This window comes from Miniopterus natalensis, chromosome 8 (assembly GCF_054644295.1).
Source record: "Miniopterus natalensis isolate mMinNat1 chromosome 8, mMinNat1.hap1, whole genome shotgun sequence".
In the NCBI taxonomy this organism is placed as follows: Eukaryota; Metazoa; Chordata; class Mammalia; order Chiroptera; family Miniopteridae; genus Miniopterus; species Miniopterus natalensis.
This window is the reverse complement of record NC_142088.1, coordinates 72,012,981-72,040,545: the sequence shown is the minus strand read 5'-3', so window position 1 is coordinate 72,040,545 and position 27,565 is coordinate 72,012,981. Positions and strand designations below refer to the sequence as shown.

The window sequence follows — 27,565 nt, the reverse complement described above, 5'->3', positions numbered from 1 at the left end:
AAGCAGAGGTGGTGGGGCGTTGCTCTATTATATTATAATCAGCTTTATACTTGAAAATGGCCTTAGTATCTCACCAGAGAAGCAAGAATTCCTGGAGAACTCTAGTAGAACACACTTGTATTACAATCTATGTTAATAGGTTGGTAATTACAGCAATTACTTCTAAATATAGTGCCCTCCATGTGTATTGTCCAGATTATATCCTTTTGCTAAAATTTGCCTCCTGGAGCTCACGCTACACTGAGTTCGACCACATCCACCACACCCATCTGTGCCCAACTGGATAACATTAAATACCTACGTTTAAGTTACTTTCCACTTGGTCTGTTAACCATAACTCTAAAATATCCATGCATGCTTAGCGCAGTTTTCTCCAGACATTAGCAAACGTGCAGCTTTAATATAAATGGACACAAAGTAAAAATATTTCTCATGAATAACTTAAAGATTACATTTTTTTTTTTTTTTTAATACCCATTGGTTTTTAGGACTCTGGTGATAATTTTTCTGCATAATGAACTTGGTGAAATGGTTAGTTAAACTTCCCTGGGTTCTTTTTTTAGTACAGACTCCATCACAACACTTTAAAACTTTTGTCACTCCATTTCTTTCTTTATCAAAATGTTCTAAATATGTTAGTGGGTGTGGAAAATTTAACTTCTTGACTTTAGCTTCTTCTTCACTATACAATGCACTTCAGCCTCCAAAGTTTCTGAGCAGGTCAGAGGCTCCTGTAATTCACTGCATGCCTAGTTTAGAAGTTAAAATAAAAAACATTCCTATTAATAAAAGCAAACTCTTGGGGAAAGGCAGTTAGCCCACTGGGAATTCTAAGCACGGGATACTTTGGAAACAATGTCATAGTATTTATAAGAGTTGAGAACTCAAAAGTTATAATCTGACTGTGACCTACCTCATTTTATAGTCCTGATATAATTCTAAAAATAAAAACATCAAGCAATGCTATTTTCATACAATAACTTATTTCACTATTTTATTAACATAAGAAGATTGCTATATAAAATATTTTTTTTCAATGATGAAACTTGGCAATAAAGTATCCTTTAAGGTTTTCAATATCCTCTTTGACTTTCATATTAGGCATTATTAAAAACTGGTATTCATTTTTCTTAGCTATGTTTAGCAGAATAATATTACTTAAGGTCACAATAGCTTTTACTAGATTATTCTGTTTCATTGCAATTACTCAAGGCAACCTGCTGTCACCGGTCACAATTCAGAATTTCCAACAATGTGTGAGGCTGCAAATGTTTACATTACATCTATCTATTGTACAAATGTACTGGGTGAAGAGATAAATAGCTGTCTTTCTTATCTAACATTTATTAATATCCGACGACTTCGAAGACCAATATCGGCCTGGGCCATTCATTACGGCTGGCTTGGCTTTGCCAGTTGTATCTTCCCACGTATAACTCCTGTACGGTTGTGATAAATGGGCACCCCCCACACGGCAGCTTCCGAAGGGAATGCTGCTCTTGTCAAGTCCCTGGCTGCTGCTGCCATCATCTCGTAAAAGTCCAAAAAGCAGAAGAAATCTACAGGCTGCCCTGCCACCTCTCTCTCCCTTGTCCTCTCCGAATTCCCTCTTCTACCCCCCCAGTGGGGCCTCCCACAGCCAGCTCCGGGGCACAGTCACCTCACTAGAGCACCGAGCTCCTGCCCATCGCCTGCATGAAGGTGACAAAGCAGCCAACGTCTGCCTCATTCAGGTGACTGCCACGAGCGTAAAGTACTGTGTCCTCTTGACCCATGATGTCCCTTAGGATAGGCACTGCTCTTGGGGCCGTTACTCTCAGGTTTTATAGACTATCCTGAAATGGCGTAGTCTGCGCCTCAAGTCCAAAGACACTGAATGGATTTGAAATTAAAACTCATGTTGCGATACACTCCCGTCGGTTTAGCTGAGCTCATCGCTGCCTGGTCCCCAGAACCTCTAACGGGCACTCTCTTTCTAGGGCCCTTTACAGGCTCGCAGGAAACACAGCCCCTCCCAGTCTACACCCTCCAGTCTCTTTCGCCCGTTTGCCCTTCGACCTTCCTTGAAAACTCTTTTCATCTAGCTTTTGGAGTTCCTGTCCTTATGCTGTGCATCACTCTTGGTTACTTTTCTATGAGATTAAGTACCGAAGTCTAAACACTCATTCCCCCTGTCCGAGTTAGTTCAGCCAGGCCTCATCACCCACCTTGCCTAGCCCCCTACACCAATCCACAGGCTGGGGCATTTTAAACACTAGTCAGCTTAACAAAGACCCTGAGGGCCCCTTCTAAACGCGGGACTCCTTTTTATTCCAATTATTTCCACTACAAACACAGATTCTCAAATATGTTGTGAAACGTCGTCATTGGTGATTCAAAATTAACAAAGCCCCTCCTGATACAGCTACCCTGGAGAGAGAAGCTGGCTGGAGACACAGCAGCAGGTGGCAGGTGCAAAGGGTGACGGAGCCGCGAGAACGTCTCCGGGACGGCACTTGGAGCCCTCAGCACAGGCCACCAGGACAGGAAAGCGCACCAGGCCACACACAACTGCTCCCCAGTGGCCCAAGTCACGATCGATCTGGAAGAATGGCTTTTTTTTTTTATATATAAGAGTTTGAAATGTTAATGAAGAACCATCTCAACCAATTTAATGCAACTCTTATGTGTCATTTTAGGGTAGAGCAAAACCATAGCAGAGCAGTGGATGATTTTCTCTGTGTTCTTTACTGCTTTGAGTAAGAGAAAGATGGTTTACGTATGGTCACAACTAGTTCTGTAGGACTTACATTATTGTACGAGAAAACATCAAGTAAATTTTTTTTTTTCCCTTACTTGATGTGTGTGTGTGTGTGTGTGTGATGTGTATACATTTTTCACGTTCCAAAAAAGGACTGGTGGCACTGTCCACGTGGTGCATGCCACACCCGTCCTCTGAGGTGGCAGAGCAAAGCGTACCACCCGGGATATCTTTGTTTCTGTGTCCCCATCAACCAGGGTAACGAAGGAAGATGGTGGGGGAGGAGGTGCTGGGGGGATGGAGGGATTAAGCAAAAAAGAAAACAAACGAGAGAGAACTCCTGGACGTGAACAACAGTGCGGTGATTGGGGGCGGGGGGGGGGGGAGAGCATGGAGGGGATACATGGTGAGGGGGAAAATTAAATTTAATTTTCAGATGTTTTTAAAAAGGAAAATGAAGGCAGATGAATGTATTTTAAGCAGAACAGACAGTATGGAGGACTGGGAGGCACCAGAAAGGGACTTCCCATCACCTGGCATCCAGGGTCTTCATTCTGAGATCGCCTCCCCACCCACCACCCCCAGTTAAATACCTTTCACTTGAGCCAAGGGGGGAATGAAGAAAATTATCATAAATAGGAGCATACACAATGGACAGAGGTAGCTACACGTCGCATTGCGGTCGACTTCAAAACGTTATACCACTGAGAACAGGGCACTTTTCACGCACTGCTTATGCTTAAGAGGGCACAAGATCAATTTTCAAAGATATTCCATAGAGACTACATTACATTCCCGAGAACCCCAAAGCTTATTTTCCAGATAATTTTATCTCCATCTGAAAAAGCTGACTTTGGAACCTCCCCAATCCCAGCTTAGCTGCTGCTTCTAGCATGAAATGTGCAGCAGAAAGTATCTCACCGTGGCAGAGCTCACTGGCCTAATCACACCTCCGAATAAAGCGGCCGCAGCCGCAATCACCAAGTTCTATGGACAGCACTGTCCTCTCCCTTACAATCAACGAACGCCTTCTCAGAGGTTTAGCTCCATGCCACCGCCTTACTCCACATGGTCATAACTTCCCTGAAGTTAATCATCTATTTAGAACATATTTTCAACCAAGCAGTACATTAAATTTATTCCCAACTAAAAACGTTTCATGACTATACCTAGAGAAAGTGATTGTTTTGCATCTATTTATATTTTACGATAAAAATATAAATTCTTGTCCATTAAGCATCACTGCATTTGAAGGACTGTTTTCTGTCAATTATAACTTTCAAAGGCGCCTACGCTGATGGATTACAGCCAAGTACGGCGCTGACACCAGGGCACCACTTCTGTCCTGACAATATTTTCATCGTCTAAAACACCTCGAAATTCCCCACATGCTCATATGGTGAATACTGATACCCAGAGAGAGGTCTGTTGTTTTGCCTAATGTTGTTTGAGTGTGCGGTGGATTTGAAATGATTACAAATTCTTTACCCCGTCTCTTATGGAGACAAGGATCCATTTTGCCTCCTATCATATTTAGGTTGACCTGTGTCTTGCTTTAACCAATAAAATGTGGTAGAAGAGGCATTCTGTAACTTCTAAGGTTGATTCCTGAGAGATCTGCAATTTTCCCCTCACTGCTTACAATGTTTCCTTTCAGAAGGCAAGTGCTTGCTCAGGTTAGCACAATAATTGGCGACACTTTCCCTTGCAACTGCTTAAAAACAACAAAAGCTGCTCATTTTAAGTACTGTCACACGAAAACTGTCCGTCGTAAAATCATTTTTCAAGGTCCAGGATAAAGGAACAGATGTGCCTTGCAAGGTGTTAGTTTAATGCAGTGTCATGTTAGAAACTGGCTCCCAAATTTCCCTATTCACAAGTCAAAACAAGGTGAGGTGGCTGTGTTGAGTGATACACATTTTCAGGAAGAAGGAAATTTTTTTTATTTACTTCTTTATTTCCTCTTGTCTCTTTATTTGAAAAGAAGAAGGAAGGAAGGGGGGGGAGGCAGGGGGGGGAGGCAGGGGGGGGAGGCAGGGAGGCAGGGAGGGAGGGAGGCAGGGAGGGGCTGGTTACTGGAGATATCCTTAGCCCTCCCAATGTAAACACCTCTGAAAATATCAAGGTGATAGGCAGAAAGATCCCCCATACTAATTTAGAGAGCTTTTTCAAAGACTAAGCCTGGGTGTGTCTGGGTGTGTGTGTCTCTCTCTCTGTCTCTGTCTCTGTCTCTGTCTCTCTCTCTCTGTCTCTCTCTCTCTCTCTCTCTCTCTCTCTATATATATATATATATATATATATGACTATTTCTATTAACAGGGTAACAAAGTTAGAAGTATGTAGTAAGACTCAAACAGTAGCTGGGAAAACAAAGGATTTGGCATGCCACAGAACACACAAACATTTGTGAGGCCAGGGGAGTCCTGCCTTCCTAATAAAGTGCTCTGTCTCACTATAATCACATTATCTAACCTAAGATTTCCAGGTTAATTTGGAAAAGCAATAGCTCTAATTTAAGGGACATTGGATTAAAATACACAAGAGGGTTGATTCCTCCTGATAAAATCAAACGGTGCCTGTGTGTGTGACTATGTAAATAGAAACTTAAAACTCATTTTAAGCCATATTTATGACATAAAATCAGGAATTCGTCAGGTGTCATTTCATATACCTCTTCTGTCCAGGTCATTTGAAGTGATCAAGTAAAAGAAATTATGAAAACCCTACTTGATTTCTAGTAGTGTAACCCCCTAACCTGCATTCCCATTCTCCTAATATACCAATGCCAGGCAATGGTAGAACAGATACCTGCAGGTATATATTCCATGATGGATGAGATGATCTATTTCTTGACTGGCAGTCAAAAAAGTGAGTGACAAGTAAAGGAGAACTTACATGTCTTAAATGAGACTGTGTGGGTGGCTGTTCTCTCTCTCTCCTCCTAATGACAGCTCTGGAAGAAGCCATCTCCAGGACAACCACCATGAAACTTGGCCTGAAACCTTATTCTGCTTAGTCGAATGGCTTTTCACCTCCTTCTATGCAATTATGCTATTTCATCTTCTCCACAAAGAGCTATGTGAAATCACCGGATTGTTTTCTCTTCTCATTCAAAAACACCTGGACCAATTTGTTGGGATGAACCCGACAAGCAGTGGTGGCTGCCGGGCTGTGTTCCAGGACCTCACCGCCGGTGAAGGGACCTGACACTCCGAGCTCCAGAGAAAGCTTGATGAAGTTGCTGAAGAGGTGTGACATCAAGTGTCGGCCCACAGTGTATCTTTTTTTTTTTTAATTTTTTTTTTTTTTTTGAGGTTGGGAAGGTTAAGAATATTTTTGAGAACTTGGAAATAAAGCTTAGGTATGCCTGAACGTGCATCTTCTTCAATGTCAGACTGAGGGATTGTCTAATCAGCCCGCACAAGGACCACTCTCTAGACACTGTTCCTTTCTTGGATTTACCATTTACGACTGGCATAGGCCCAGAATCTGTAAAGTTAGATGTTAACTGTAGAAGATAGATACATCGCAAAAACTTTCTTCCTGCTATAAAAGACAATCCCAAAAGCTAAATTTACCAGTTTGTATCAATTTTGAAAACTCTGTATGCCATTCCTTTCCTGACTCTATAAATATCTCTTCCTCAAATGCTCTTTAAACGAGCTCCACCATCGCGAAGTTTGTTCCTTGACTAACGAGTTAGATTCTTGACAGATGTTCGCTGTACATCCACCTGAGAGCTGGGATCTCATCCCTGCAAGCGCAGCTTTGACAGGGATCGGCGCTGCCTTGCAGATCACGGATGATCCGCAGCAGGTCTTCCTATTCTCTGCACCTCACCCGACCAGTGAGCAACTTCACTCCAACCATGACACATGTGACCACCTGCTCCTCGATGCCTCCAGATAGGATCGACATAACCAACTGCCTAGAAAAAAATTAAAAACTAATCATAAAGACAACAAAATATTTTAAACTAACTGGAACCTTCCCATGTCAATACTCAACCACTTTTTCTTTTTATGACATCAATATCAAGGACAAAAACAAAAGTAGGTTTCTGTGAGCCCAGTGATTGAGTGAGGCTCCTTCTACCAGTTCCAACCCAGGAGCAAAGAGCTCTGGTTTCTAATTTACCAAATTCATCAGTTTTATGACCTCAAGCAAGTCAGCATTTATCATTCTCAGTTGGCTTATCAGTAAACCAGTTGACTTAAACACTTTGGTTATTTCTAACATCCTTTTAAAAGCATTGCTTATTTTAAAGGGGCAAAACTGAAGGAAAATTTGATCCTATTGTTTAAATCTCTCAATCAGAAAAATGGACACATGGTGCCCGTTACTAATAATCACCGTCTATGGATTTTATGCTGTCGATTCAACCGTTACTTCCCATGCTCGGGTCATTTAACATGTGCTCCTTAGAGCAGACCCATAACAATGGATCTCTCTCCTTAAAAACTGGCTTTAAAAGGAAGCCAGCAGATGGTACTGTACAGCAGTTCCAGGTTATGATAACTACTTAATGTTTATCCCCCGTATAACCTCTTGCTACTTGTGACCTCTCTGAAGCACCTTTACCTCGTTACACAGTGACTAGCTTTGTAGTTTATATAACAGTTATGGGCTTGCTGTGTTGCATAACTCCAAGGCAGCAATTTTATATCATGATGCTTTGGTCCTGGGTTTTCCCTTAACTAAAATTGCCTTGTGTGACCAATAAGCAATGCGAAGCTGACATTTCAGAGCCCAAACAGCTAATCCTAGATTGTATTTACTTATTTTCAAATATTTGCACCATCTGTGATTCTATATTAGCTTTCTGGGATTTGCTGCTACAGGTCAAGGACTGTAGCTCTGAGTAGGAATGAAGCAGCACTCCAAATGAAGAATGCATTACATGCATGAGATGGAATTTAACCATGGGATGGGGGAAGAAATAACAAATTCAGGAAAAGCAAATGCATATTGAGTTCTCCACCTTCAAAATGCAAATTCTTTTGGTTTCCCTGAACTTATAGGAAATATGAAAACGGATGCCATATATTTTCTTGACCAATCCCTAACCCATGTTTGCTCTGGAGCCAGGATGATCCCATATAATCCCTGTATCAACAAAAATAAAAGCTCAATATTAAAGGTCCTCTGAAGTTTTTTCAACGTAATAGAGAAAGGGGCTCTACAGCTGGTATTTCTAATATCTGGAGACCTCCACACACAGCATAGTTTGTTTTCCCATCACTTTGCCTAATTCATATTAATAACCAAAAGGAAGAAAGACAGAAGCACCACCATTCACAGCACCCTCTGGATAACAGACCTATCTCATCACTAATCCTCACAATTCTGCAAGGTAAGCACCATCCCATTTCCAGGTAAAGTATTAGATTCAGACATCGAGTAACTTGCTCAAACTAGTAAGTAGAATTTAAACTGAGGTTAAAGAAACAGAAAGCCCTAGTTCATTCCACTAGAAAGAATTTTGTATGACTCAAATATTCTTCTTCCTAATATATTTAGCATGTAAAAATTTCACAGATAACTAAATAAACATGTACATCCTAGAAATACTACTGACTCAGAAATACTCCTGATCTGGTACTGGATCCTGCTACTCTGACAAAATTATCACAGCTTCTAGAAACAGCTGTACTTTCCAAGAATCTAGTTAATTTAAAAAAAAAAAAGTGTTTTGTTTCTCTCAACTCTCCAAGAAGGCTCCACATTCACCTTTGTGCTTTCCAGAGTTCCTAAGTGCATCCTTCCTTTCTTAAGAAGGGATTCATCCATTCACTAGCCAGCCCCTCGACTACTGAACTGTGATTTCAAATGCTGACGGCAGAGACCAATGGGTGCTCATTCCTGCTGAGGGAAGACAGGAGGCTTAAGAACCCTGCTGCCTGCCTGTGTGGTGGGAAGTGCCGTCATTTCCTTGGAACAGCGGATTGTTCCAAGTTTTGCGGCTCTGGCCTGGCTTCTTGCCATGGCAAGTTGGAAAAGAGGCATATGTGGTTTGATGAAGTCTTGTGGACAGGTGCCAAAAATCTAAGGACCACTGGCCTAGAACCAATACATCACAAAGGAGAAGCCAAGAAATGTCAGGTGAGTTTTGCCTGCAGATTCAAAGCTCTTAAGACCATAAATGCTTTTGAAAGTGACTCCGGTGTGAAGTGTTAAGGAAGGCAGGTAAGACACGAAGACACCAACAAAGGTCTAGATCAACAGCTGAATCTGGCGGCACAGACATGGGAAATGGCCATAAGGGAAGAGAGAGATGCAGTAGGTTGGCGATTAGAACAATTTCTCAAAATTCTACCATCATCTCTGACTGAAGGAAGAATTCTGAAAGACAAGACCACTGTGGACATCACAGTGGTATAAATGTCAGGGACTCAATCTCGGACAGGGACCTGACTTCAGAAATGTAGAGAGGGAGAAGGAACTAGATTTGGATTTGGAGGTGGCACAGATGCAAAGAGAGACCAAGGAACCAAAAGTGTCATCCTATAAAACGAGAGGCACTGAATCTGTGAGCAAACAGACATTTTTAAGAAGTGGCCGATGCAGAAGAAGCTCTCATAATGCCCCAGTGGCACTAATGCTGGGTAAACCTCATTTCAGAGCAACTGTAAGCAACTCCCATAATGTGAATGAAGGTGGGTCTCTTCCATTTTATCTCCAGGTTCAATTCACACCCACTTATCACTACTAATATGATTGTCAAAAGCGGAATAGACATATTTCCTAGGATAAAAGAAAAGGAGTAGCTCTGATAAAGATACTGGATGTAGCTTGAAAATGTATTCACTTTATTTCTTGGAACACTTATGTTTTATACTGCTCTAAAAAGAAAAAAACAAGTGACAAATACCATATGATTTCACAGACTCACATAGACAGGGATCAAACTGATGGTTGCCAGAGGGGAGTGGTTGGGAGACTGGAAGAAAAAGGTGAAGAGACTGAGAATTACAAATTGGTAGTCACAAAATAGGGGGATGTAAAGTACAGCATAGAGAATACAGTCAGTGATACTGTAATAACTATATACGGTATCAGGCAGGTATTTGAAATATTGGGGGGATCACTTTGTAAAGTATATGATTATCTAACCACTGTGCTGTATACCTGAAACAATATAAAATAATATTGAATGTAAACTGAAATTTTAAAGACAAAAACAAGTGAAATGTACAGTTTTTTCCCCTTAAAATCCCTAAAAACTATTGAAACAGATTTTAAAAATCTATTCATAAATTCACAGATCCTAGGACATGTAAATTATGTATTAACCTAGCCAAACAAATTACCTATTTCAGACTTTTCCTCTTGAAAAGATGTTCTGACCTCTGTTCAAAAGGTGTATTGATTTCTAATCTTTGATTCTGTGTCAGAATAAGACGTAATAAGAGAGAAGAGCCCTTATGCAGGTTTGTGAAACACTGGTTTTTAGAAGCCTGCTTCACTAAAAAAGAAAGGCTTTCTAGCACTTGTTTCCAAACATGTGAATGGAAAACATATGGCTTTGCCTTGCATTCATTAACTCATTCAAGCCTTTTCCAGGGGGGGAGGTGGTGAAGGGAAGTGTCAGTAGCAGGGTTTTCACTCGATTCCTCTTTGCCAAAAGTAAGCCCTGTACCAATAACAGGAAAGCCCTACTTCTACCCTGGACAAGCATTATTAATGCACCTTCAAGTGGTCTCTCTGGTCCATTGTGTGAAAATGAGTAGCAGGAGAGCCTGCCACTCAAGTTCTCAATTATACAATTCAGATTCGTCAGAGTTGTGTTTTCAGAGCAGAGGCTTCCAGACGGAATAAGAAATTGAATCTTCATTTAGCTCTGAAAAAGAGGGTGGGGATAAAGATAATAAAACTTGCTTTTCCCCTCACTTTTCTTCCTTTTCTATCTTGTAACCTGATACACGGGGTTTTGTACTGACCTGGGAAAATCGATACGTATGATAAATTACAATAATATTAAAGTCAGGTAGTATACAGCTTCGTGAGGGAATACACAGCTTGGCTTGGCTCTGCTCTCCCAGGTGTAAAGTCAGTTTTGATTATACACTTAATTAAATTTTCTTAAATTTCCACTCAACATATCATCAGGTCCCAGTTGCAAAGAATTTCTAAGTCAATCACGTCTGAAAACCAAACTTCTGGAAAGAGAGTATTAAATCATGACTACTTCTAAGAAGATCTTAAGCCTTTTGGAAAAACAGGTTATCTAAAATAGCAGTAATCAGTCAGGTTGTTATAAATTTACTATAACCTAATAATAATAAAACCATAATAATAATCTATAATAATCTAACCATAAAATACTCAGTATCTTTAGATCACATATGGTATGTGTACATCTGGTAATGTATACACACACATATATGGATTCAGCATTTTCATTACTGTAAATGCAAAATTACCCTCTAAAAAGAATGAAATAATCTCCTCAAATGATTTAGAAGCATAGTAGCAATAAGAATAAAAATGCTAACTTCTAGATCACAGGCTCAATTTTACACAAACACATTCACACAGACTGTCTCTATGCAACATTCTCACCATCCCCTTCCTCTAACAATGAAGAAGGTTTGAGAGGGTTGAATAGTTTGCCCTAGACTGCGCAGTAAATGGTAAAAGGATTCAATGTGAAATCTGCCTGACTCTGTCCCCAACATATACGTCATGTTGACTCTCCTTAAAATACATTAACTATGAAAATTATTTGGCAATTCTATAAATAGTGTAGAATGTACTATTCTGGTTAACTGAATAAGCACATTATCTGAAAATTGGTTTAAAAGTAGTATTACAGCCTGGCCGGTGTGGCTCAATGGTTGAGCATCAACCTAGGATCCAGGAGATCCTGGTTCGTTTCCCGGTCAGGGCACATGCCCAGGTTGCGGGCTCCATCCCCAGTGGGGTGTGTGCAGGAGGCAGCCGATCAATGACTCTCATCATTGATGTTTCTATCTCTCCCTCTCTCTCTCCCTTCCTCTTTCTGAAATCAGTAAAGATATATTAAAAAAAAAAAAAAAATGGAAGTTTCACTTTCAAGGAAGAGAAGGAAGGAAAGAAGAAAGGAGAGAGGGAGGGAGGGAGGGAGGGAGGGAGGGAGGGAGGGAGGGAGGGAGGGAGGGGAGGGAGGGGAGGGAGGAAGGGAGGGAGAGAGAGAAGAACTGGGTGGAGTGGATCTGGAGAGAGATGTGGAAGGTCAGCTACTGAGATCCAGGCCCTAAGTCAGCATCCCACACGGCCTCAGGCACCCCCTTCCAGGGCGGGGCATTCCTATACTTACAGCACCAGCTGGAGGAAGTGCACCAACCCAGTCCTCCAAATACTGGCGACACCACCTTGTTAAATTCAAGTCCAGCAGGAAAGATTGTTGGATGTATCCAACAGGGACCTGAGGTGAGCTCTTTTTCAGGAGAAACTATAGACACACTCTCAGTTGTCACTGAACTCAGTGGCTTTGGAACAAGGGTCAAGCTCTCTTCCCCTTCCACAGGTTAGGTAGGGACCACCCCCAATGGAAAATGCCCTTGTCAGGTCCCTGGCAGTGTGCAGCTATGGAGCCAGGGGCAGGCACACAGCTTGCTCCCCTCCCACAGGTCTCTGCCACCTCCAGTGGAGGGTCACCTTGACTTGCATTCCCAAATCCTACTAGCCCCATCCCACTAAGCGCAGCTCTATGGGGGTAAGGGAGCACAGTTCTGAGCTGGGACCTTCAGTGCCAACCCTCGGAGCCTTTTGACAGGGTCTCTGGTGGCTCTCTGCAGAGCTAAGGGGAGGTGAGGCAGCTCGCTCCTCTCCCAAGGGCTGGTGCCACCCCCAGCAGAGGGCTGCTTTGATCTGATCCTCCTAGCCCCATTGGCACTGTCCTGGGTACAGCTCCACAGGGGAAGGGGCACAACTCGGAACTCAGACATTCGGTGTGACCCCTTTGGAGCCACTCATCAGAATCGGTGGTGCACTGCCGAGCTAGGATAAGACAAGCAGCTTGCTCCTCTGCCAAAGTCTGGCACCACCCCCAGCAGAGGGCTACCTTGATTTGTACCCCCAAGTCCCACAGTGGGGAAGGGAGCAGGGAGCACAGCTTGGAGCTGGGACATTTGGAATGTGACCCCATCAGGGTCTCTGGCCATATAGTTTCCAAGCTAGCAGGAGGCGGCATGCAGCTTTCTCCCTTCAAGTCGACCGCTGCCACCACCACCAAAAGACTGCCTTGATCAATTTTTATGAGCCCCACGGGCCCTGCCCAGCTGGGCCCTGTTTCACGGTGGGAAGGAGGCTCCACTCAGAGCTGGGAGGTTCAGTGTACATCAGCCTCAGAGGCTCCAGTCGAGGGCTCGAGCAGGCGTGGCTGCAGAGCTCAGGGGAGGGCAGCTCATCCCACTCACACAGCCCAGCCGGTGCAGCCACCAATGGAAGCCTCTTTTCTATCTGTTTGCCCAAGTCCTTGTGACCCGTTCCTATCCTGCAGAGCTTGCACCAGCAATGGGACAGCTGGCTGCACCCAGCCTCTGGCAGAGGCTGAATGGTATGGCTCTGGAGTAGGGGCCACATTCCCTGCATTGAGTGCCGGATCACACTGCCCCAGTCTGGGACCCACTAGCCCCATCCTCCTGACCTGGCTGCTCTGAACTAAGAAGCTTGAGCCCTGTGGAGGGTCTGTGGGGTGTGGAAAGCTTGGGCCCACTCTACAGTCTTTCTTCATGCGACTCTGGAAGAAGTCCAGGCAACCATGAGGCAGGGTGGAGTACTGACAGGCATACTCAAGGAGCCGACCTCAGGGAGCCTTGGAGTTTACTGATCTCCCCCAAGCTCAGAGCTCCAGGAAGGCAACCCCTCTGCACAGACTGGCCACTCCCAAGCACACCTAGATCCTGTAGACACAGACACAAACAGTGAACAGCATGGTTGTTCCAGACAGGTAGCCCAAGGCGAGTTACACACAACGTCTGACAGTGACCTGTACCTGAACCCCACGCAAGTCAACTCAGAACCAACACAACCAGTGGTGGGCTTCAGACTATGCCAGAGCTTGACACAACTAGCCACACAAGTGGCACACACAAAAGGGGATTCCAGTAGGTACCAGACCCTGCTGGGAACAACTTGGACTTGGGGGTAGGCCCTGAACAGCATCACATACACTGAGATTGAGGTTTACCTTTATAGCCACCCATCTGGAAGAGTTAACTCCACCCATGAAAGGACCAACAGTATTCAAGACGCAACTATAACAGGGGTGCACATAAACCACAAGAAACATTCCTGGAGCATGATGCTCAGGTGATCCAGAAGACTGCTGTCACTGAGCCCAACAAGTCGTCTACCTCAAGACTACACCTGCACAGCAGCTTCTATCCACGGTTGGGGTTGAGCCTCACAGTCAACCACCCTGAGGGTCAATCCCACCCACAAATGGGCCAACAACAATTAAAACCCAATTACAATAGGAGGGCCCACATAATCTACACAAGGGACATTCCTAGAGCACGCAGCTCGGGAGATCAATGAGACTGCACCACTGGGTCCCACAGGACACCTACAACATAAAACCACCCCACAAAGACTAGAAGTTATAGCAGTTCTATCTAATACATAGAAACAAACACAAAGGACAGGCAAAACATGAAGACAAAGAAACAGGCCCCAAATGAAAGAAAAGGAGGAATCTCCAGAAAAAGAGCTAAATGAATGAAGGCAAGTAATTTATGAGATGTATAGTTAATAGTAAGAATTATAAAGATGTTCAAGAAACTTAGTAGGAACTACCACATGAAAAGGGACACAGAAACCATGAAAAAGAACCAGTCGGAAATAAAGAATAGCTTATCTGACATCCAGAATACACTGGAAGGAATAAAAAGTAAGTTGGATGAAGCACAGGATTCAATCAGTGATTTGGAAGACAAGCTAGAAAAAGTACCCAGGCAGAGCAGCAAAAGGAAAAAAGAATTTCAAAGAATGAGGACAGTTTAAGGGAATTTTGGGGACATATGAAACATAACAACATCTGCACCACCAAGAGAGAAAGAAGACAGTGAGCAAGGGATAAAGAAGCTATTTGGAGAAATACTAACAGAAAACATCCCTATCCTGATGAAGAAAATGGATATAAAAGTCCAGGAAGCACAGGGCATCCCAATCAAGATGAACCCAAAGAGACCCACACCAAGATGCATCATAATTAAAATGGCAAAGGTTAAAGACAAAGAGCGAGTCTTAAAGGCAACAAGAGAGAGACAGTTAGTTACCTACAAGGAGCTGATTTATCAACAGAAACACTTCAAACCAAAAGGGATTGGCAAGAAGTACTCAAGATAATGAAAAGCAAGGACCTGCAAACAAGACTACTCTATCCAGCAAACATTTCATTTAAAATTGAAGGTAAAATAAAGATCATCCAGACGAAAAAAGAAAACTAAAGGAGTTCATTACCACCAAACCAGTGTTGCAAAAAATGTTAAAGGGACAGCTTTAAGAAGAAATAAAGAAAAAGAGAGAAACAGGTATAAAGAAAAAAATGGCAATAAATAAGAACCTATCAATAATAGATTAAAGGTAAATAGATTAAATGTTGTAATCAAAAGACATAAGGCAGCTGAATGGATACGGAAACATGACCCATATGTATGCTGTCTACAAGAGACACACAGCGGAACAAAAGATTCACAAAGGCTAAAATGAAGGGATGGGAAAAAATAACAGGCAACGACAAAATAAAGCTGGGGTAGCAATACCTATATCTGATAAAATAAACTTCAAAACAAAGGCCATTACAAGAAACAAAGAAGGTCACTTCATAATACAAAAAGGATTGATCCAACAAAAGGATATAACCTTGTATATATATATGCACCCAATACAGGAGAGCCTAAATATACAAAGAAAATCATGGTGGAATTCAAGAAGACTGAAATCATATCAGTCATCTTCTTGGATCACAATGGTAAGAAACTAGAAATCAACTACAATTAAAAAAACTCTGAAACATTCAAACACGTGGAGGCTAAATATAAAACAATGAATGAAGAACCAATGATTCAAGGAAGAAGTAAAAAAGTACCTGGAAACAAGTGAAAATGAACACATAATAACCCAAAATCTATGGAACACAGTGAAAGCAGTCTTCAGAGGGATGTTCATAGCTTTACAGGCCTAAATCAAGAAGCTAGAAAAATTTCAAATAAGCAATCTATCCCTATACCTGAAAGAACTGGGATAAAACAACAAAGGCCAGAGTAAGTAGAAAGAAGGAAATAATAAAGATCACAGTGAAAATAAGTGACACATAGACTAAAAAACAGCACAAAAGATCAATGAAACCAAGAGCTTGTTCTCTGAAAAGATTAAAAAGATCAATGAACCTTTAATCAGACTCATCAAGAAAAAAAGAGAGAGGACCCAAATAAGTAAAATCAGAAATGAAAGACGAGAAGTAACAAGTGACATCACAAAATACAAAAGATTATAAGAAAATACTATGAACAACTATATGCCAACAAACTGGACAACTTGGGCAAGATGGAAAAACTCCTAGAAACATACAATCTTCCAAAACTCAATCAGAAAAAAATCAGAAAACCTGATTACAACTAATGAAATTGAAGCCTTAATCAAAAAATTCCAACAAACAAAATTCCTAGACAAGATGGCTTCACAGGAAAATTTTACCAAACGTTCATAGAACTACCCCCCTCAAACTATTTCAGAAATTTCAAGAGGAGGGAATACTTCCAAGCTTTTTTTACGGGGCCAGCATTATCCTAATTCCAAAACCAGGTAAAGACACTACAAAGAAAGAAAAGTATAGGCCAATGTCCCTGATAAACACAGATGCTAAAGTCCTAAAAAAAAGATTAGCAAATCAGATTGAGCAATATATTTAAAAGGTCAAACACCAGGAGCAAGTGTTATTTAATCCGGTGATGCAAGGTGGATACAATATTTGCATATCAATAAATGTGATAGATCACCTAAACAAAGTGAACGATAAAACTCATATGATCATATCAATAGATGCAGAAAAAACCTTTAATAAAATCCAGTACCCATTTATGATAAAAATTCTCAGCAAAGTGGGAATAGAGGGATCATACCTCAACATAATAAAGGCCACATATGACAAACCTACAGCCAACATCATGCTCAGTGGGCAAAAACTAAAACCATTTCCCCTAAGATCAGGAACAAGACAGGGGTGTCCATTTTCACCACTCTTATTCAACATAGTACTGGAAGTCCTAGCCATAGCCATCAGACAAGAAGAAACAAAAAAGACATCCAAATTGGAAAGGAGGAAGTAAAACTGTCATTATTTGCAGAAGATATGTTATTGCACACAGAAAACCCTAAAGAATCTACCAAAAAACTACTAAATGTAATGAATGAATTTGGCAAAGTCACAGGATACAAAATTAATATTCAGAAATCAGTGGCATGTTTATAGACCAAAAATGAACTACCAGAAAGAGAAACTAAGTAAACAATTTCATTTACCATTGGGGAAAAAAAAAAAATACTTTACCTAGGAAAAAATTTAACAAAGGAAGTAAAAGACCTATACTCAGAAAATTATAAGACACTGAAGAAAGAAACTGAAGAAGATACAAAGTGGAAATATATACCATGTTCATGGACAGGAAAAATTAACATAATTCAAATTTCCATAAAACTCAAAGTAATCTACAGATTCAATGCAATTCCTGTTTAAATACCTATTAAGGCCTGGTTGAGTGGCTCATTTGGTTGGAGCATTGTTCCGTACACCAAAAGACTGTGGATTCGATTAGAGGTCAGGGCACTTACCTAGGTTTCAGGTTTGGCCCCCAGTCAGAGAGCATATGGGAGGCAACCAACTGATGTTTCTCTCTCACATTAATGTTTCTCTCTCTCCTTCTTCCCCTCTCTCTAAAATCAATAAAAATTATCCTCAGTGAGGACTACAAAAAGAAACCATCAACAAAGTGAAAAGGGATCCCACTGTATGAGAGATCATATTTGCCAATGATACATCTGATAAGAAGTTAATTTGCAAAATATATAATGAACTTATACAACTCAACACCAAGAAGGCAAATGATCCAATTAAAAATGGGCAAAGGGCCTAAATAGACACTTCTCCAAACAGGACATACAGATGGCCAAGAGACATATGAAAAAATGCTCAGCATCACTAATCATCAGAGAGATGCAAATTAAAAACCATAATGAGGTATCACCTCACACCTGTCAGAATGGCACCATTAACAAATCAACAAACAACAGACACTGGCAAGGATGTGGAGAAAAGGAAACCTTAGTGCACTGCTGGTGGCAAGGCAGATTGATGCAGCAGCTATGGAAGACAGTATGGCGTTTCCTCAAAAAAATTAAAAATGGAACTGCCTTTTGACCCAGCTACCTCACTTCTTGGACTATATTCTAAAAATCTTGAAACACCAACCAGAAAGAATATATGAACCCCTATGTTCATAGCAGCACAATTTACAGTAACCAAGATCTGGGAATAACACAAGTGCCCATCAGTAGATGAGTGAATAAAAGTGGTATATTTACACAATGGAATACTACAAAGCCATAAAAAAGAAGAAATTCTCACCTTTTGTGACAGCATGGATGAACATGGAGATGATTATGCTAAGTGAAATTAGCCAGTCAGAGAAAGAAAAATACCATATAATCTCACATATATGTGGATTCTAATGAACAAAATAAATTGATGAACAGAATAGAACCAGAGGCATGTATACATGGAACAGACTGACAGCTGACTGAGGGGAGGGGTTTGGGGGAAACTGGATGAAAGAATGTGGAGGAATTAGCCAAGAACATATATGTGTAACCCGTGGACACAGACAACTGTGTGTGGGGATGGCCAGAGGGAAGGGTGGGGGAGGGCTGAGTGGAGGTATGCAAAAAAGGGGGGGCACCTATAATAGTGTCAACAATAAAAATAAAGTTTCAAAAAATAATAACATTGAATTAAAAGAAATGATGTATTGAAACACTGAATAGGAATAGCTGTAGAAAAAGTTGTGTAAAAAAGGTTCTCTTGAATTATGCTGAGCCCAATACTGGATCACTCACTCCCACTTCTAATGGCAGCAGGCACAACCACCCTGGGGTGCTGGGGCTCCTTTGCTCTGCACAGTCTCCTGCCACACTGACTGAAATCGCACCTCCTGAGGCAATTCTATAAATTACACCTGTCTTCTGCAAACATCCTCTTTCTCCAAAGCAATTACCTTATGAAATGTATCACACTGAAAACAATACACAACTTATCCAGGAACTAATTCACCTATTAGTGAGAATTAGGTCATGTTTACTCTCAGCCTGGCCCCTTACAGCATAGGGCAGTAGAGAAGTAAGTTGACTGAATGGAAGTAAAGATGTAACAGAATATCCTAAAGTCTGCCTGTCTGCCAAAGCAGGTCTGTTGTCCAAACCAAATGATAGATATTATATTACCAATATAATATTTATATGCATTCAAACAAACATGTATACTGAACAATACAGTGTTTCTATAAAATGCTAAAATAATAAGCCATCTTTAGATGGCTTAATGATCTTCTAAGCTTTTTTATAGTTTGTTTGTTTTTGTCTCTCTAGGCTCCTATACCTAGACTATGCATTTAATGAGAGCACTTGGCGTGAGAAAGGCATTACTCAAAAGCTTTTACATAGTATTTCATTTAATTCTTACGAGCATGTAAAGATCTACAGTCACCTCCATTTACAGATAAAAGACAGAAGATGAATTATCCTGCCCAAGAAAACACAGTGATGACTGGTGGATCTGGGACATGAACTTGAATCTGTGGTTTCTAGTGCATAACCCATAGACAGGAGTGAACAGTAATTTGTTGTTGATGGCACAAAAGTTCACAGTCCTAGTTGTAACATTCTAGTGCTGTGTATGCTACATGGTACACTGTAAATAATTAACATATGCCTGTAAGTACTGAGGCTTCAAACATTATGTAATCATAAATGATTCAAGAAACCAAAATTTTGAAATAGGTTTATTTTTATTCAGACTGAGAGAAATTTGGTTTCAGTGTTCTGTTTCCAATGTAATGCACTTCATAAGATAATCCAGCATTAATATTTAATGATACAATTTTCTTTAACTTGTTTTTATATAATTTAATCTTTCTTAAGTGTGCAATTTGCTCACTTAAATAAACAGATGGAGAAGGGATGTTCTGTGGTATGTTCTAAACCCATCAGATTAAATGTCATATATGTATGAATTTATACAGTATGTGTGTATATACATATTTGTATATATATGTAATAATAAAATTTAGAGATAGTAGAGAATGCCTATCTCCTAACTCATAAGGACTTCTACATAACACCTATACCCAACCTAAATTATCTTTTATAACCAAATCAGCTAGAACTCTCCTACCAATTAGATAATATATATATTTTTTATGTTGAATGTTTAGAAGAAAAGTGATAAATCTTCTATTAACTAAAGTTTTCCAAGCTATTTTTGAGGTTCTGTGTTGAAAACAAGTTTATAGAATAAATTATGACACGTTTATATATTAGTCAAGGCAACATGGAAGAATATCTTTTTTTCTAAGTTTTCATTAACTATACATTTGAAATTTTAATCAGGTTTGCTAGACCAAAGTTGAAGTAAAATTACTGAATCCTAATTTCTGTATGGAAACATTTTAGGTTAATATTACCTAAAGGTCAAAGTGCAATACATATTTTACAAAAGGCATTTATACATTACATATTTAATAACAATTCTGTCCATAAATTACTTCATCAAGAGGCTGCTACATGTTCAAATGTAAAGACATTGGTTTTCTACCAGAATTAGTTATTTAAAGAAAAATGCATAACTAATACTGTTTTTCCAGCATAAATAGTTGCTTATAAAAATACACCTTTTAGTCATACTTCTGAAAGTGGGGTTGTAGTTTTTCTTTATTTGTGTGTTAATTTATTTTTGTTTTATTTCTGGTTTTGTTGTTTGGCTTAGCTTTTTGGAGCTGAAAGGACAAAAACATTTTAGGAAATATTTGTACCCACTGGATTCAGCAGAAGGGTGCCACCTGGTGGAAACGTGGGCAAATTCTAAACTAGATCTGACAATAAATTGTACTCATTCAACAAACCTTAAAAGTCTTGTAAGTACCAAGAGCAAGTGATACAAAGACATTTCTAAAACTCAAGTTCTTATGTACTCATCAAGATCTATCTGGTTCTTTTCATATTACTGCTCTAAAAAAATAAATAAATGTTAACTTTAAAAGTTTGAGAGCTGTTACTATTTGTTAAAGATTTAAAACAAATTCTTAATCCATTTTACATTCAAGGTAAATCTGTACACACACGCTCTTTGCAGTTATTTTGGATTCTTCTAATAGAACTGTGTTTAACTGTGGCTGTGTAAAAATTAGAGGGTAGGGCTTTAGACTTAAATGAATTTATGTTAGACTTAAGACATGAATTTATGACTTAAGTGTCACAGAGCAGCACTAAGTTTCACCTCTACCACCTATGAAGACAAGCTTGATCCGGTTGCTTAGTTTCTTCCACCCCCTGTATTCTCATTTCTAAAATGGGAATAATAGAACCTACTTCAAAAAGTTGCTTTGAGGATCAAGTAAGAAAATGCATTCGGTGAACATTACCTCGCCAGCCTGGAGGACAGTGCTCTCTGCTCACGGCAAGCACTCTACAAAGTGATTTTAAAAAATACTAAGTTACAGCTACCAACTCAAGATTTTGGATCCCTTGACATAAAATGGGATATTAGATCAAGTTAAGTGGGAATTACTGTATCTAATCATATCAAAGCATTTATTTTTAGGCATTTTGTAAATGTTATGAAAACAACAAAAGTAATTGTAATAAGCATTTATTTAATCAATGAAGCTTTAAAGGAAATACTACTAAGATGATAAATATTTCCAATGGTTCAGAATATTAATAGAAGTATACAGTCCCTGCTGTTGCTGCTGCTGCTCCCTGGGGGAGGGGTGCCTCTGGCCATGGCCCCCCGGCCAGAGGACAGCAACAAGTGAGATGGAACAGGGAGGCCGAGCTCTCTAAAGGACCATAACAACAGCAAGTTATATGGTCATAGCCATCTCAGGCAGAGAAAAGACTATGGTCTTCTATTGTGCTGTAAGTGGAAATAGGTGTCTAATGGCTTCAGGACAAGGCTTTTTTGAGGTTTCATAAAATGAAAAACCTTTCTGGCAGCAGTCAGAAGCTTGAATCACTCGAAATCAATCCACAGTGTGTGATTAGCTGGAACACGCCCCTATTTCACCATTAAGTAGGAAATCATAAAGCTACACTTTTACCTAAACTTGTGAATATTTTTTCAGAAATATCACAGAAGCCTGAATAGCCAATCATGTCTACGTGGAGGTATTATATCTAGTACCACATGGGAGTTGTGTGACAACTGTAAAACTAGACCACAATGACTAATACAGTTAATAAAAAATGTAGTAATCTTACAGCAAGTAGTTGAAGCATTCACAGCCATCTGGCCATCATTTTATACGTCAAGCTTCAGACAAAGCATATACTAGAGATAGGTGTTTCCTGGGAGCCCTTGAAAACCCCCAGTGTTGGCATGCATATTTCAACCTGGCTCTCCTTCCCCTTGCAAAATTAATCTCTCTCATTTTAACTCAACCATCACATGCATACCACTGACATTTTAAAATCACACAACTACTCAGAAAGACACTTTAAAAACTCAGTTAAATCCGGAGCTCTGCAAATGGCCACTCCCTGAATATTTGGAAAGGCCATGAACAAAAATGCATGCTAAGAGGAAAAATGGACTCAAGCTTGAACGTCTCTCTTCATAGGAATTTGAGGTAGCAGAGCAGTCCTGACAAAAGGTCTGGCTGTGCACAGACAGCCCGTCCACTGTTCACAAACATGCATGCCCAGCTCCCTGTGCAGTGCTCGGCCCTGCCTCCCCACCCCCACCCCCACCCCACCCCACCCCCACCCCCACCCCCACCCCCACCGAGCTGTTTGCAGCACCTCCAGTAACCAGCTGGTGTCACAGGTTAGTGAGCAAAGATTTCATGGGGGGACTCTCACCCGACTAATCGTTCTTATTGGTAGCATCGCTCCCAAAGCAACAGAGAGGCTCGGTGGCATGTTAATGAAATTTAGGTGCTGTCAGCCTGAAAGGAGATGTTAAATCCTCGCTCCACTCCTGAAATTATTTTTATAATCTGTTAGCCAGTTGCTACCTTGTAGTGTGTTGGAGGGAGCAGGGAAATGAGATATAAGGGGAAGAGATACGTAGTGTAAATGCTTTAATACTTTCATACTTATCTCAGAAAAGGGAGCAAAGAGGGTGGTTTGAGAACACAACTGCTTTGTAAAGACTGCAACATTCACACGGGGGGGCGGGCTTTAAGACAGAGTAACACTCATCACCTCGGTGCAACCCGAGAGAGGGGACTAGGTGGGGGAGGGAAGGGGGGAAGAGAGAGGCCACAGCCCGAGGAATCGCCTCCTCCCCTCGAGGCCAGTCCTGGGCCGTTCAAACAGCTCCCCTCCTCTGGGTCCTCGGTGCTTGGCACACGCAAAGGGCAGAGCCGCCGCTGGAGCCTAGCTGCTTGCACCCCCTGCACCCCCTGCACCCCACTTCTAGCAATCAGCTGGGAGTGCCTCTGCCAGGAGGGCGGTCCGGAGCCTTCAGCAGCGCGCGCGGGCGAAGCGCGGGTCCCCGCAGCCCCGCAGCCCCGCAGCCCCGCGCCCCGCGCCCCGCAGCCCCGCGCCCCGCAGCCCCGCAGCCCCGCAGCCCCGCGCCCCGCGCGCCCGCTGCCCCGTCGCCCGCCGCCTCGCCGGGCAGCCCGCTGGCGCGCGGTCTCTACTGGGTGCCACCGCGACAGCGCCTGCAGCCCGCGCGTCACACCTCCCTCCCCCACCCAGGGCACCTCAGCGCTCCAGACCCGGCAACTTTGGGGAAAGCGGCCGCGAAGTCCCCAGTCACCCCGCCCAGGGCCGGGGACGCGAGGGCGATCCCCAGCACGGTCACGCTCCAGATCCCTAAGGGCGGAAACGACAAGGGGGTGGTCGGTGCCGAGACCGGGAGGGGACAGACACGCGCCTCGGCCGGCGCAGGGCCCCGCAGCTCCGTAAACACCACATCTGGACCCAACGATTCCCGAAAGCCGGGGTCTTCCCCGCGCCCCGCGCCACTGTCCCCCTGCTGCCGGGCGCCGCTCCCCTCGGCCCCCGCTACACGTACCTGGGGCGCCTCTTCCCTCCGGAGCCCCGCCCGCTCTCCTCCGAGGAAAACAGACGGGAGGGAAAACTCCGCCGGCCTAAAGGTCACTCGCCTCCCGGGCGGCGCTGGCCGCGTCCCTTCCCGCCCGGCGGGCGCGAGCCCCGCCAGCGGCCCCCCGCGGCGCGCCGATCCTCCCGCGCGGGGCCAGGAGCCAAGAGGCCCCGATTCCTGGCCCCGGACCCCTCCCGCCCTCGGCGGCCCGCGGCCCCGGCTCCCGGACGCCCCGCCTTTACCTCTCTGCCCCCGTCCCCGCGGCTCTCCACCGGGCGCATCCTCTCGCCCGGCCGCGGAGCGCGCCCCGAGGCTCAACTTCCCGCGGAGTCCATGGAGCGGCGAGGGGGAGCCTGGGACGCGGGGGGGGCGCGGGGAGGGAGGCGTGGGAGCGGCGCGGGGGCGGGGGGCGCCCCGGGAGCCCGCCCTCCGGGAGGCCGCCCGCAGCTGCCGCTCACCTGGTCCGCCGGCTGCGCCGCGCTCGCCCTGGCGCCCGGGGTGGGCTGCTCGGGCTTCATGGCTGTCATCGCCCGCAGCCCGCGCCGGCGCTCACTTCCTCGCGGGCACTTCGGACTCGGGGACCGTCCCTCGGCAGCGATGGCACATCACAGGCGCTCTCCGAATGGGCGGAAGGGAAGAGGCAGCGGCGGGCTGGGGGAGGGGCGCGGAGGGCGCAGCGGCGGCACCGCAGGCGCCCCCTCGCCGGATCCCTCCTCCGGCTACCGCGAGCCTCTAACTCCCCGCTGCCCCCGCCCCCACACCCCGAGGCGGGGGAGCCCGGGCGCCGGGACCGCACGAGCGGCAAGTTAGCGGCGCGGCAAGCGGCCCCCGCCCGCGCTCCAGCGACGTGGCGCGGCGCCCCGCAGCCCGGCGCGCATCCTACCGCAGCCCGCGCCCCGCGCCCGCCCTCGGGGCTCCCCCGCGCCCAGCGCGCCAGGTGCAGCAGCGGGGCGCCGCGCTCCGCATCCCCGGGGCCGCCGCGGCGCCGCGAGCCCCGCACGTGCGGCCGGGGCGCTGGGTCCCGGCCCTCACCCCGCCCCTCGGGCTCCTGCTAAAACCCGGAGAGGAGGCGCGCGCCCGGGCGAAGCCCTCGGTGCTCCCGCGCCGCCACTGGGCATGCTCCGTCGCTCCTACAAGACGGGGGGCAGCGGGCACTCGGGGGTGCAGAGCCCCACGGACGCCACCAACATGTGCCAGGACCAAAGCGGTCGTTCCTAACTGTGACCGGAGGCGCTGCCCCTCGTGGTTGGGGCAGCGGGCAGCCCCCAGCGGGGCCCTTGCTGCCTGCCTGGTTGATGCCCGTGGAAATCGGAAAAGGTTGATTTAAAACAATTGGTGATGCTACTCCGGAACTCGGGGGTTCTTGTTTTTCCTGGACATATAGGAAAACCATCAAATTCTAAGCCCCTTTCCAGCCTTCTCTTCACTCAACACAGTCCTGTCTCCTTCAAAGTTCGTGCACTGAGCACTGAGCACGTGCCCCGCGCGGTAGGCCTGGGGCTCGGGGAAGGGAGACGAAGCCGGCAGAGGGACCGCCCCTGCCCGCGGGGCCCGTGGCACAGGGGGGCGCGGGGAGCCTGCGCGGGCACGCACACCGCTGAGCCAGCCGCGCTCCTGGGAGCTTGCACTCCTGTGGGTGTAACGGACCCAGCCCGCCAGGCTCCCCGGAGGAGCTAGCACGCGGCTTCCCGGGGCGGGAAGGACCTGCCGGTGGCTCGGCGTCCGCCTGGGACCCAGGAGGTCAGGGTTCGATTCCGCTCAGGGCACATGCCCGCTGCGGCTGATCCCCAGCAGGGGGCGGGCAGGAGGCAGCGCATCGATGACTCATCGCTGACGTTTCTCTCTCTCCCTCTCCTCCCTTCCTCTCTCTGAAATCAACAAAGCTATTTTTAAAGGCCCTGCCCAAAGCGGATGGGCAGCAAGCCTTAGGCGCAGGTGGCTGGCCATTGCTCTGGAGAGAAAAGACAGGATGGGCGGGGTTCAATATCCAGATGTTGGAGGACTCGGCGCAGAGGCTGGGATTGCAGCGGAAGGCGGGGATGCCAAGGGAAGCGGGAGGCAGTGCCTGGAGTTGTTCTGTTGGCCAAGGACCAGCTCCCTTCCTGGCTGAGGAACTGGGGTCAAGGCCTAGACACTCCCCGCCCGGGGGCTGCTGCGGGACAGCGCGAGCTGGGCGGTTGTGCTCCCGCCTCCCCGATTCCTAAAACATGGATTGCCACCCTTGTCCTAAACATTAACTGTAACAATAGTTCCTCTAAAACGCATTTTTTTCAAAAGAAATAAATCGGTTCACCAGGTCTGTTTAAATTTAAAAATATATAATGACTTTTTCCTTTAAAAAGGTAGGATTTGGGTAAAGAGAGAGCTTGCTTTTCAAAATTAGGTAGTCGAATTAGGTAGTCAAGTGAATATTGGAAGTGACCTATAATAGTGTCCTGTATTGGTCTATTTCAACAGAAATAACTTTTTAGTAAAAGTAACTTTGCTAGTTAAGAAAGTACAAAACAACGTTTTAAAATGAAACGCTGGTAAAAGAGCTATTGGGTGGTTTATCCAGCAAATTGACAATCCAGAATTTCCTTCACGTGTAGTTTTTCTGTCTTTATATTTTGCTCTTCTGTTCATTATTTTAGTATATTCATCCTCTGAATGCCATTTTGGACAATTGACTTCAAGGAATTCACTGTATGTGCAAAGATTTCTGTTGACATTGGACAAGTATACACAAGAGGGAATTACCCTCCTCCTATTTAGATTACTGATTTGAACAAATTCAGTGGAAAATCCCCTTTATTTACAATTCAAGCTATACACTGTTATATGTTTCATGTATAATGTGATTTGTGTTATGTGTTGTATTTTTAAAGAAAGGCTTTTTCGATTTGAGCCTTTGTCTTTCTGTTGGGTGTTATTTTTGTCTAAGCTAAGAACATTATTTTATAGCTGTTGGCATCTAAGTCAAGGTCATTAATTAAAACTTAATCACATGTAAACTAAATTTTTTTCCAAATTAAATATTCTATTTTTTTAAATTCAATGCAATTCAATTACAATGTAGGATTTTCTACTTCTTGTTGAAGAAAAAGTTTTAATGATCAAGAAAAAAATTAAGGAACTCCTTACATTTTAAGAGAGGATGTTTGCAGCTCGGTTTTGTATGGTTCCTGATTATAAGTTATCACTTGAAACACTAAAACATCAATTAAAAATGAAACATCTACAAAGGTTTAAAACTACTCAAGTAGATATAACCCTACTGCAGTGAAGCCAAGAGGACCTGAGTCTAAGTTAGTGGGTTGGCATTCTTGCCCCAGCTCCCTCCAGGCGCAGAGGCGTGGACCAGAATGAAGTCACGTATGTCCCGCCTCCTCTTCTTCACCTGATAAAATTTAAGAGTATATGAGGTGTCTATTAAGATCCCTTCTTTCTCTAAATATTTATGAGTATATATTGATTTTATGAATCAAAACCTATCATCTGAGTGGTAAAGTACCTCTATATGTTTACAATTTAGTGGG

General features: G+C 43.8%; 1 protein-coding gene across 1 annotated transcript in view; it reads right to left on the bottom strand.

Moving 5' to 3' along the window:
* DPP10 (dipeptidyl peptidase like 10) overlaps window positions 1–24,576 on the bottom strand; it is a 542,160-nt gene extending 517,584 nt beyond the window's left edge. The window contains exon 1 of the mRNA XM_087819898.1: window positions 24,506–24,576. Coding sequence (XP_087676024.1) covers window positions 24,506–24,574 — 69 coding nt within the window. The 5' untranslated portion in view covers window positions 24,575–24,576. The remainder of the gene's footprint in view (window positions 1–24,505) is intronic.
* Between the last annotated feature and the right edge of the window lie 2,989 nt (window positions 24,577–27,565).